The sequence below is a fragment of the Centrocercus urophasianus genome, unplaced genomic scaffold, assembly GCF_019232065.1.
Source record: "Centrocercus urophasianus isolate 14NV4802_14NV808 unplaced genomic scaffold, USGS_Curo_1.0 seq_13, whole genome shotgun sequence".
NCBI classification, from domain to species: Eukaryota; Metazoa; Chordata; class Aves; order Galliformes; family Phasianidae; genus Centrocercus; species Centrocercus urophasianus.
This window is the reverse complement of record NW_024884475.1, coordinates 39,297,743-39,310,295: the sequence shown is the minus strand read 5'-3', so window position 1 is coordinate 39,310,295 and position 12,553 is coordinate 39,297,743. Positions and strand designations below refer to the sequence as shown.

Below are 12,553 nucleotides of genomic sequence, written 5' to 3'. Positions count from 1 at the left end.
CACTGTTCTGTTGGACATTCTGTATACAATCTCCTACTTTCTGCGCTCATGTGAAGCTGCCTTGAGCGGCTTAAATGAGCCACGGTTGGCCTTCACCTAGCACAAACAAGCAGACCATTGCTACCCAGAAGCTTTCAGAACAAATGCTTGAAAGCCTGTCCATACTCAAAGAATCACAAAAACATTAGGGTTGGAACCCCTGAAGACCACATCCAATCCACCATCCGCACTGGCCACATCCCTCAGTGCCACATCTCCACAGTTCTTGAACTTTTCCAGGGATGGTGACTGCACCACCTCCCCGCACAGCCCATGCCACTGCATCACCACTTTCAGTGGAACTGTTTGTCAGAAACCATCACCTCAAAATGAAAAAGAAAATATTGGTTCTTCTAAAGCCAAGTTGCCCCACTGCAGAATTTGAGAGAGCTGCAGCCTCAGTGTACGGCAAAGTCCTGACTATGTAAATCATGGCCCTGAACTCCCACCAGCTTGTCTCATAATGGAGGAAAAAAACTCTAAGAAAGCAGAAATGCCTGACTCTAATACCCGTTATTACTGGGATCATTTCTGCACACACAATACATAACACAGTACATAACAGCCTGTTCCAACCAGCATGCTGTAACACTGGGCAGTGGCATGATGCACATGAGCCAATTTTTGGAAAGGCTAGAATCAGAAGAGCTGAGGTCCTGTAAAGGCTAACTACATAATTATACGTTAAAACTGCCAGTTGTAATTGTCAGTTAAGAAATGCCAGCTGACACTATCTTTCCCCTGCTTCTGAACTGAGGCACTGACTGCAGTCACTTGATAACACACCATTCTTCTCACAGACTCTTTCCTCATGCAGTGCTCAGAACACATGCCGTCAGCTATTCATGTTTTACTTCCCCTCATGACGTTCATTATGTGATCTCAGGCCTTATTTACTGTATGTTATTCAAATCCTGAGAACCACAGTGTTGATTTCCTTGAGGGTTTATCTGCAGCACATCATACCAGAATTTGTTTTCTGCAGCAAAGAACCAACAGTATTCTGCACTTAGGCAGTGCTTCACACAAGCTAACTACAGGCACAATTCATGACTTGGTCTCTCTTTCTCACATTTAATATAGCACTCCCAAGTTCCACACCAGGCTCTTCCTTATTTCCCCCTGTTCTCCAGGCACTGGATGGGCACAGCAAGTAGCCAAGTGCAGAACACAGCAACACAATGCACACCAAGAACCAAACCTCATGCATTCTGTGATCATAACCACAGTCTTCCAATAAAGCTGTGTTAGGTCCTAGGTGGCTTCACTTTTCCAGTTAGCTAAAAACATACAAAAGACAGATCTGGAGGCCAGGGCAGATATTCTGTTCTGCAGTTTTTGAAAACAAAGAACCAAGGCTTGGCAGAAGTATAACAAAGCAGTAATAAAAAATGACATGTCTCATCAGCCACCTCCAATATGAAACAAGACTGAATATCACAGACTGAATTTTCAAGTACTGTCTTCATATGTTAAAGACATTTTTCATTGCTAACAGCCCAGTTTGGATGTGCCATCATCAAAGCAATCAGATTTTCTCATGTATACTTTGTCTGATATATATACATTTACATATGTAAGTGTATATATATGTATTTGTTAAAAACCTGCTAACTATTTGCAACTCTAAAATTATTCTTTCCAACACTACATCAGATAAGCTTTCTACATCTGTGCAGTTTCTGTGGATGCTCTAAGCTGACAGCTACAAATATTTTATGAACTTGAGGTTAGGCCCTGAAGCAAAGAGACACTGAAGTATAAAAGGTTTTGCACGGGGCCGGGTTCCATAGAGTGAAGAGTGCAGCAGTATTTAAATAGCATGAACAATATTTATGGGAGCTAGCACTCAGTATTGCAAGTTAGATGTGACATTACCTGGTTCAAAGGGCTCAGGGACATGGTTTCTGCGAAGTCTCAATTTTTCTCACAGCAGAAGAGCCTGCAACAAAACAATTTCAAAGGAAGTACTAATTGGAACAAGAATTCAGAGAAATGCTAAAGAAAAATATTCCCTACACAAAACTGATAAATTAACTGGAGTTTTTTTTTTTCTCTTATTCAACATCAGTTTCCAAATATTAACATATTTTGAAACAAGCCAGTAGTAAACTTGACTACAACATCCATGAATAAATCCATAGTCTAGTCAAATCATATATCCTCACCAATCATGTGTGCAGATGTTGTTTAATACAAATTTTTGCAGTGATGTTTCCTGATACTTAGAAATAAAGTTTTTCTCCCACATTATAATTTATTGACTTCCTAACTTACAGTGTTCTTTGCCAGTCTGCAATTTCACGACCTTCCTCAGAAGCAGCCAATTTGGAATGCACTAATTCTATTCTCTCTGAGATAGACACATCACTAAAAATTAGCCAGGGGTAAAACAAGCTGCACTGGGCCATGGAGGACATCTTTGTTGAACATGAGTTATTGCAGGCTGGATCAGAAAAAGGCACAAAGCCAGAGAAGGTAGTTACAGATGCACTTACCTTCTTGGCCACCTAGTGCAAACTTAAGATCAACATCCCTTGCGCAATGCTTGGACTTACTCTTTTTAGCCTCACTGTTAAAAACAGAGTTTGTACTTCACGTCTAGATCCCAGCTGTGCTGAAATTCAGCTCTGCTGTCAAAGTCTAATTTCTTCTAAGGATCAAAACATCGGGAATAGGATTCTCATTTTCTATGAGGCATGTCCTGATCTATGTGTAACCAGTGGGCATGGTCCTCAGCCTGGCAGTGAAATGGGAGAGTGGGACTGTGCTGTTATGGCAGCAAAGTGCCTGTGCATACATTTTTCCAACCTAAGCGCAACACCAAGCCGGCCAAGCTTTCAGTCTGCTAACAGACTGCTTAACGAAAAGTAGAACTTAGCTTTAATTTTTCAAGTTAGAGATGCAGGAGGCCTACAGCACAACCAACACAAGGCAATACAAATCAGTTTCTTAGCACAGGATACATCTGAAAAGTCTGTGTCTCATTTTTAAAATTCGTTACTATTTGCATTTCAGTAATGCCTCAGGTCCTATTCATGGGCTGGAGTCCCATTGTAGCAGGCATTGTGAGTGTACACAATAAAAAGGCCATGCACAAAGGCCTTTCAGTCTACGGGCTGTAGTCGTACTACTGCATGAAATACAAACCCCAAAAGTCCGGACACACAAGAACCAAATGTTATGTTCTTAACTGGGAACCCATCTCCTGCCGCATGTTTCTGCAATTAGTTGTTGAGCAGCAAGGTCACAGCTGCAGCATCTTTTCTGCCCTGCCAGCAATTTGTCAGTGTCATTCAGATAACGAAGGTGCCATGAGTGGCTCTGGACCTTGCCGCTACCAAAGTACAGGAATGCTTGACATTAATATCCAGAAGACTGCCTCCTCTCTGCCTCCTCAATATGACAGCTCTCATTATGCAGCCCACAGTTTCATACCATTTTTTGCTGAGATGCCACGTTCAATGTTACAGCCTATTTTACCATCCAGTCACTTCTGTGCTTAGGTTTCCAAAACTGCACAAAAAACTTTTTTGGATATTACACTTTTTATCTGTTTACCACAGAAATATAAGAAAGAGATTTCAGTCGGGGTGTCAGACAAGAATTACCAGACAGCCCTTGAAATAAAAGCACTTTATAAATGAAAATGGCTATAATTTCTCCTTCATGGTGCATTAAAATTGGGAATATTAAACCATGCGACTACATTTAATTGTTTTAAAGACACTATTAATCTAGCAGATCATTAAATGAAGAAACATAGTAGACCTATTATTTCTAACAAAGCAGTGTAAGATTTATGGCCAAACTTTAACCACAGTACATAGGAAACTGGAGAGAAAAATGTGAGACATGAAAATTACAGTTGTAAAATACGTTATGAAAAATAAAGTAGTACTAGAAATATAAGAGGCAGTACTTGTGACAACTTTGTATAATAGATAAATTCCATAGAGCTGTTCTTATTTTAAGGTGGTTAATTTTGAAATGATGCGTGCCAAACAAAATTCAATTAAAACTACCTCAAATTCTCAAAAGAAATGAATAAACAAATGCCCATAAATCATTCTAAAAATAAGCTCCAGTAAGACCACACTTTCAATATTCTGTGGTACTGATACAGAAACCAGCGGTTCTTGTGTTGCAAGAGTTTCCTGGAAGTGCTGAGGCAGCGACCCTCACATGCAGCACAGACCCTGATAGGGCCAAAAGCCCATTAAATGCTTCTCCCTACGCCCTCAGAAGAAAATACAGATGGAAAATAGTGCACCGTCTTGTATGGTTGGTGCACTTAATATGTGGTTTGCACACGCTCTGCCTTAAAACCTATGCATAAGGGATTTATTTAAGTTATACCTATGTACTGGAGGTACAGAAACTTGTGTGCTATCCATGCTTATTTTTATTAGCATTTTTCTGGTTCTAGAAGTTCTGATTTACACTTTTATACCTACGCTCCTTCTGGAATGCGAGATGCTGTGCAATCTCATTGCACATACAGATACATACATGATGCTCGTGCTCCTCTCGCTACTAGCAATCAATAAGGTATCTGTTCTTGGTGAAGAAGAAAGATACTCATACTACGCTGCTAGGTCACTGACTGTAGATTCTCATTTTCAGACACTTTTTATTTATCATTTGCGCACATCAGTGCAATTTCTTCAATCAGTGCTAAAGCACATGCTGCATACATTTAATTTATGGCAGGTTAGACAAGCTGTTGGTTCTCAACAAAGGTACTGTAAAGCCTTTCAATAAAGGCCATGCCCTTCATCAAGCCACTAGACTCACAAGCAATGCCCATAAAGCAATGAGATTAAGCTAATATGAGCCAGAGCAACATCTTGCCCTACTGCATGTTCACCTCCCATTGGCTTCACCAACTTGACAGTCTTTCTTCATAATTTATCAGTAAGTGCTTTGTTTTAGTCACATCCTTATAGAAAATTTTTGGGGAGGATGATGGCTGCACGGAGAGGAAGTGAATAATTTTGATTCCAATTCCTTTTCTAACACTGAGCGCTTACACATTATGTTATCTTTCAGAAACATAATAAGAATCAACTATCTTGGCTTCTCACTCTAAAAACAGAAGTGACAGAAATAAAAAATGAAATGTAAGAAATAACAATATCCTGTTTGAAGATTGTTCCTAAAGCAAGCCACTGAGAACATCTGATTCAGCTCCAATTTGAAGCTGTTTGCTCCAAAGTGTTACGATGTTATCTTCCTACCTTACTGAACACTGCAAGTCGATTGTGTCTGCAGTTTTTGTTATTTCCATGTCCTTGATTCCATTACAAAAGTTCATTCTGTGTCCTAGGAATAAAAACAACAGCTTGAGGATGGTTGCCAGTAGTGTCTCCTTTTGTAAGCATTGTAACAATGACTGCAGTTGGGACCCAAGAGACACTACTGTTCCTATAAACTGCCAATGCCTCAAAGGGCATTTTAACTAGGACCATGTGAAGTTGTAAGCTATCTCCCACCCTCCAACCATCAGCTTTACGTCATAGTGTGTTAGCGCTTCTAAAGAAAAGAGGCAAGCAGTTTATGCTGCTATCTTTGTATTGAATACATTTTGCATTTCAGTTGTTCTTTCCCAAATTAAAAGAAAACTAGAATAATTTAAGCTCTGTGTCAATTTTAACTCTCTTCTATTAATTGTCCCCATGGTTGGGATGAACAACTATAATTCAAGGCAAAAAGTAACCTTTGTGGAGATGCAACATGCCAAGGACTCATCTAGAGTGAATGCAGTACTGCATGCAGTTCTGGGAGGGCTCCTGGAACTCGGAAGGGCTCGCACATTGTCAGATATCTGTCCACTCGCTGCATGGTGGCGGTGTTGTGTCACTGACACCTGGACTGGTATGAAAGTCTTTAACTGTGTACTTGGGACAAAATCAGCTTTCTCATCACATGCTTTAAATGCTTAAGGTTACTTTCCATTAAAGAACCGCCCACTTCTTTCCTATCTTCAATAGGTATGAGCCATGTTACTGCAGATGCATATATCATCCATCTCAACAAGGTCATACAGAAATTACTCTCATCTGTGAAACATACTGAAACTTTGATTCCTCAGAAGGAAAAACTGAAATAATAAGGAATTAAAATTTCCTTCAGCCTAGTATCACATCTAAAGCACTCGCCTATGTCATCACGCATATTCAAGTCAGTATACATGAGAAAAAAGCTGAACTGGGATTATGTGATAAAGAGTATGCAAAATAAAAGAACTGTCACTATGGATACGATGGCAGAAGTGGAATGGACATTGTTATTCTGGACAATCCCAGTTCTAGATGGAAGCAGGAAAGTTTTCTGGTGCAAATAAGTGTGATAGAACCACAGGACAAAATACTTGCAATAAATCTAATGGATATTGACCTATTCAATATGTTTCACATACAAGAACAAAGCATGGATCAAAATTGCATCAAAAGCAAAAATGAGAAGGAAGTTCTCAGTTGTTAGCACATCTGGTCACTCCTAGCAGCCATATTTAGGCACAAATTAGAAGCAGCACATAAGAGTAAGTGCTTAAGTAAATACTGTCAGCATAGGAGAGACTTCTGTATTACTATAGGAAGATGCATCCAAGAAGCTTAAATGCTAGTGTTATTTCAAGATAAATATATATTGCATAGATACACCTACGTAGTTCACTTCCTTGTTAACTCTTTTAACGGTCAGAAGACACTAAGTCCCATTTTTAATTGCACATCTGACTAAATTGGAAATAATCAATTTTTAATTAGAGAGCCTCACATGCAATTATAATGCCACTAATATCTCCTAGATGTTGTTACTTAAGAGTGTGCTAGAATTACTGAAGTTTAGTTATCTTGGACCTTGGAGAGCTTTACTTTTCAATTTGCGTTGGGGACAATTCTTTTCAAAGCTTATTTTTCTGGAATTATCATAATTGGGAAATGGAATGAGTGTTCATAAGTACTGCTTAGCAGTCCTTTTGTACTAGTAGCAGGCCTTAAGCCAGAAGTACTGCCTATACTGCTGGATGATTTCTTTTCATTTTTTTTGCCCTTGTAATAGGATAAGAAAATGCTGCTTTGCATGTGGAGTGTTCCATCCATGCTGCTTCTGTGCCAGTTTACACATTGGACTATGTGTGTTATGTAGATACTCTTACTCTTACACTGCATTAGATACATATTTTATCTAAATAGACAGATCATACACAAAATCACTGAATTCTAGTACATATTCTGCAGTGCACATTGACCCCAGTGCACAAGGCAGGCTAGCACAGGCAGGATTTTCAAAGACTTTGAAAGAGGTTTGACCTAAGGCTCATTTAAATGCCATACTCAGTTAGTATTCAGGCCATCAGGACAGAGACACCCAGCTTCCTTATGCCTTCCTGAAAATCCCAGCCACGAGCTTCCATTTCTTACACTGTGTAAACAGATCATTCAAATTCACCTCCGTCTCTCTGAACTTCACTCCTCCACTTTGTGAGGATCCATCTGTTTTAGGAAATCATCTAAACCACAACAGACAATTCCAAACACAGTTTTAAAACCAGGAGCTTAAATGAAAATGAGAACTGATCTTCTGACCTTATCTAGGGTCATTTTACCACGTCAAGGCTGAGGTTATTTCCAGGGCAGTGTACGAGAGCTTTCACTACAGCTGCTTGAATAGTACTTTGCCTGTGGATTAATGATGAGTTAGGCTTCTTGTTCTCACCAGCCTTTATGATTCAGGAGAACACACAGAGGATTTCTTCTGAAACAGATGAATTAAAAAGACAAAAGTAAGCTAACCTCCTGACCTGTAAAATAACCTTTGTAGAGAAATCCATTCAACGTAGTTGCTCACTGTTTCTGGGGAAAGAAAGAGAAGCCGTTTGCAAGAGGAAGCATTAACTTGTATACGGTTTGAGAGGGGAAACAACCACAGCAACCTGTTTATCATGAATTTACATGGGGTAGAGGAGAGAGTATATATCCAATAAGGATCTAGCTGTGACTGAGTGATGTAAGCAAGGACGTAGCAGATTTAAAGCAAAAGACTTACATTGTTCTTACTGGTATGTAAACTAGTGAAACACTCAAGTGAAATAGAGAAGCAGCTTTTTTTTTTAGAAGATAAACCCTTCATCAGGTGTTCTGTTTTCAAGTATTTGAAATTGTAACTATTTATTTTCATCACATTTTATTCGTATGTTTATTCACTTAAGGATTTCTACAATTACAGCAAATTACAAGCTCAAGGGAAACTCTCTCTTTCTGGGTTCCTAAGGAATACAGAGCTTCATGCAAAACTTAATTTTCTGAACCTCAAGACTCTTCTAAGAGGCGTCACGACAAAGCAACACAAAATCCTATACACTGATGGTGATGCAATTCAACACACAGACACAGAAAACAACATAAGAATGGTCAAACACACCAGACCAAAAATCCACCTAGCCCAGTATTTTGCCTCTGTGAGTGGCCAATAGCCAAGGAAGACTGAAAAAATGGAGCAAGACTATATAGAGAATGCTTTTTCAACTGCAAGGCTGAGGAACAGCAGTGGAAAAAAGAGAGTAGAGATTCTCAAACAGCCTCACAAGCCCACTTGAAAAACACCCTATTTGTTCCTTGTTGCTCTATTGGAAGAGACACTTGCTATCACTGTTGTTTCATAGGTTTCATTCTACACTCAACTACCGGAACTTTGAATTCAGCACAGGAGAAAGGGAATTCAATGTGCTAGGCACAGTAAATGTAAACGTAGCTCTAATGTCAGAAGCTGTCTTCTAATTCCCACTGTGGAAGCACAGTGCTCAGTCAGAGGCAAGTCAGTAGCTCATGTGCAAAGCATATTCCCTAGCTTAGAATATTCCTCAATTTCTAGGCAACTTTAGAATGCTCAATTTCTAGGCAACTTTTAGCAGAAGTTTCAATTGCATGTGCCAAAGAGGAAGGAGAGAAGGAGGGAGAGGGAGGTCTCTAGCAGATGGGACTGCATACAAACACATATGTTCAGCTTCAAGTACATAAATCCCAGTGCACTTAAATTAGACTACATTGTAGGCTTGCATTCGAATGTGTGACTGTTTGCCATCACCTTAGCATTCTCCAGAGCTGTGCTACTGCAGAAAGTCTACAACATCAGTGTTTAATTTCTCTCATGTTTTCCAGGAAATTCTCAGGACAGCATGGAATAGCTGAATATTGTTATCTGCAATGAAAACTAAAACACTATATAGTGTGTTAAGACTGTTCTGAGTTGCTTTCATTTAAATTGCTGTCTATGTGCAATAAATTACAGGATAGCATGTGAAAATTCAGGTAAGGTTAGTAGTGTAGTTATGTATGGGTGTACACATATACACATGAGAATACATGGAAAAAAATATGTATTAACATAGACACTCCTAATTAGTTATTGTTTATTTCCTGACCATTAGTTAAGACTATCAGTGTTTATGGCATAGAACACAGTGGACATGCATATACGCATACAGTATTTTCACAAGAAGAATAGGTAAAATAATTCTTAAAAGCTAAGCTTTAAATTTCAAGGGTGAAAAGTTCACCTCTAATAAAACTCTAAGGCTGCAACAAGACAGTGAACAATATTCATTCCAGGCAGAAATTCAGCTCACATTGATACAGAGGGAGAAAGTCATTCTTGTAACTCTTTCATCATCAAATCCAGATATCACAAAACAAGCACTCTGCCTTTAGTCAAGTAACGCCATTAGAATTTGAGGCATCCTTCTCAAATCATCTTTGTGCTGTACACAGGCTTATGCAAGCTTGATTTCATTCTCTTTCTGGATTTTTAAAGTGTGGCACACTCCTTTCCTTACAATAGCTACATGGAAAAGGACAAAAAATTACTTACTCAATTTATGTGTTTCTGCACATTTATTCAGTTTGGAATACTTGCTTTTATTGGCCTCTGGTTAGAGGAAATGCCCTATAGCACTCTGTGTCTCAGCGATATACAACACAATAAAAAATGGCTGAACATCTGAAGACCAAGAAAGCTCTCAGGTCTACTGATGGCCAGTAGATTTCTAATGGGACGTAATTCTATTAAGATCAGCCTAACTAAGGGATATCAATCTCTCCTCTTTCCATCTTTTTTTTTTTTTCTTCCCCAAACAGCATTCAGAGAGCAGGAATTGATTACAAAGTCTGGGAGAATTACTGTACAGAGGAATACCAGGAGATGAAAGCTAACACCTGTTGCTAAAACACAAAAACCTTGCTGGATTTGCCATAAAATTCCATTCAGCTTTTTTAAGTATTTCACAGATGAAATCACAGTACTTTTTGCAACTTCTAAACAGTGCACAACTTTCACCTGATGCCAAAGGCCTGTACATTAGGCTTACTATTATTAGACTTTATCTGCATTTCTTCCTCGCAGTTCCATTTCATTGCAGCCTAAGTTCAAATAGCTAGTACAGTGACTAGAAACAAGAGATCTCACTTCTAAATGTAGCTCTAATGTCAGAAGCTGTCTTCTAATGTTATTATTTCTCCACTCTGATGAGGGAGTCTGAGAGAAATAGGAGAGAAGAATGGGAAGAGAGGCAATTGCCCAAGCACTGGAACTAATCAAGCCCGATTTCCTGCAGGTTCGCATCACATGCTTGCTTGTGAGTACTGACTGCAGCTTTTCCTTTCACTGGAAATGGAGAAAGGCTCTATCTTAAGGCAGATCTCTCAGTGCAATAACATGTGAACTCACACAGCAGTTTCTCCTTTATACTGTGTCATACTTTCAAACTTCATTCACTCTGAGACCTGTATGGATTTATTAGATTCAATTGAGTTCAGCCAACGAATTTAAAAATTGTGGAGGAATATGAATAAGTGTGAGCTCAAAAGGAGATGAAATTTTTTGCATTTTTTCCTAGATTTAAGTAATAATGAAGCAAAAATGATAAAATCGCACTGCTACAATTAACCACTTACTTGGATATTCCTTACCATAGTTTCCCACATTAAGCTGAAATCCTAGTCTATGTTCTTCAGTTTCCCTTCAGCTTCACGTTCAGTGAAGTAGGTTTTGACTTCAGGACCAATTACAGGAGGTGGTTCAGAACTCCTCCTGCAGTATAGCATTCAGCCTTGTATGCATAAGCTCATTACCTAAGTAAATTAAAGACAAATTTATAGTATTAGTAACTGTTACCACACATCTGTTTCACCTGCTGACATCATTCGCCTATCTTTCCCTTGGCATTTTCAGAACAACCATGTAACCACAGAATCACAGAATTGTAGTGTTTGGAAGAGACCTCTGGAGATCACTGAGTCCAAACCCCCATTTAACCAGCATGTCCTTTATTATAATATTTAAATATTCAGAATTTGAATGTTTGGATTCTTATTAGCAGAGAACTTCACCTTGAAGAAAAATGTGGATTTAAAATCTCAAAGGAAGAAATAGGGCTTAGCCCTCTCAGTATACTGCATATAAAATGCATTAGGACAGTTCTCACGTAATGCTTCTTCTAGAGTGCCATGTAGCTTGCAGCATGTTCAAATGATCCTTTTTCTTTTCTATTATTTTCTATTTGTTCCTTGTTGCTCTATTGGAAGAGACACTTGCTATCACTGTTGTTTCATAGGTTTCATTCTACACTCAACTACTGGAACTTTGAATTCAGCACAGGAGAAAGGGAATTCAATGTGCTAGGCACAGTAAAAGTGCCAGCTCACAGCTGACAGATTCTACACTCAAAACAGAACAAATGCTGCTGCAGCGAGTTACAAAGTGCAAAATGTCTATCTGAAGTTTACTTTGTTTAGGAATAGAAATTCCTTTTTCCTTTAGAAAAAAGAAAAGTTTTCTTTTTTGTTCCATTCCCATTCATTCAAACAGAAATAAAACTAACTCAAAGATGGGATGGGGCTGGTGGAGAAGCTTGCAAAATAGATACAGATTTCAGGACTTCACAGTCTCAAGCACGAAACCTAAAAGAAAAGATTAGGAAGTATGTTCAATGTTCCCTCAACTGTTTCAGCTAGCTGTGGAACATGTTCCTTAAATTTAACAGCATCAGAAAATAGGATATTCCTTTTCATGTATTACTTATACAAACCACAGAGTAGGACACACCAGGCAAATATCTGATCCCTTCATTCTTGTTCCTGCAAAGTAATGGCGTCATAACAAACCTGGATAACTAGACTGTAGTAGGTCTGTAGCAGGTTTGAGATTACCATTCTGGGTATTTGAAAGAAATAAGAAGTAATGGAGTGAGGAGAGAAGGGCTTACAGGCCCCTTCCTTCCTTATCGAAACACATGGAGAAGGAAGCAAAGGAGAAGTATTTCAATGCTCTGCTAGGTACTAGTGAGGTTAGACCCTTGCTCAGCCAGAAAAAGCAAGAGGAGTCACCACTTCTTAGTGAAAGAACACTGCTACTGATGCATCCCTTTCATTCTGCACCAGAACAGAGGTCTTAACTGAAAATAAAGAGAGCTTTCGCTGTACCATTTCCATTATATATACCAAATAGCAAATAA

At 38.9% G+C, this 12,553-nt stretch overlaps 1 protein-coding gene across 4 annotated transcripts in view; it reads right to left on the bottom strand.

The window, feature by feature from the left end:
- Window positions 1-12,553, bottom strand: part of ADAMTS3 (ADAM metallopeptidase with thrombospondin type 1 motif 3) — a 246,680-nt gene that overhangs the window by 130,183 nt on the left and 103,944 nt on the right. The window contains exons 3-6 of one of the 4 annotated variants that reach the window (XM_042811523.1): window positions 11,010-11,171; window positions 7,632-7,800; window positions 5,280-5,364; window positions 1,918-1,981 (exon numbers count right to left, since the gene is read on the bottom strand). In XM_042811523.1, the coding sequence (XP_042667457.1) occupies window positions 1,918-1,941 (24 nt within the window). In that variant the 5' untranslated portion in view covers window positions 1,942-1,981; window positions 5,280-5,364; window positions 7,632-7,800; window positions 11,010-11,171. Of the gene's footprint in view, window positions 1-1,917; window positions 1,982-5,279; window positions 5,365-5,758; window positions 5,777-7,631; window positions 7,801-11,009; window positions 11,172-12,553 lie in introns of those variants that run through there. The other 3 variants (XM_042811524.1, XM_042811525.1, XM_042811526.1) reach the window with 3 other exon arrangements.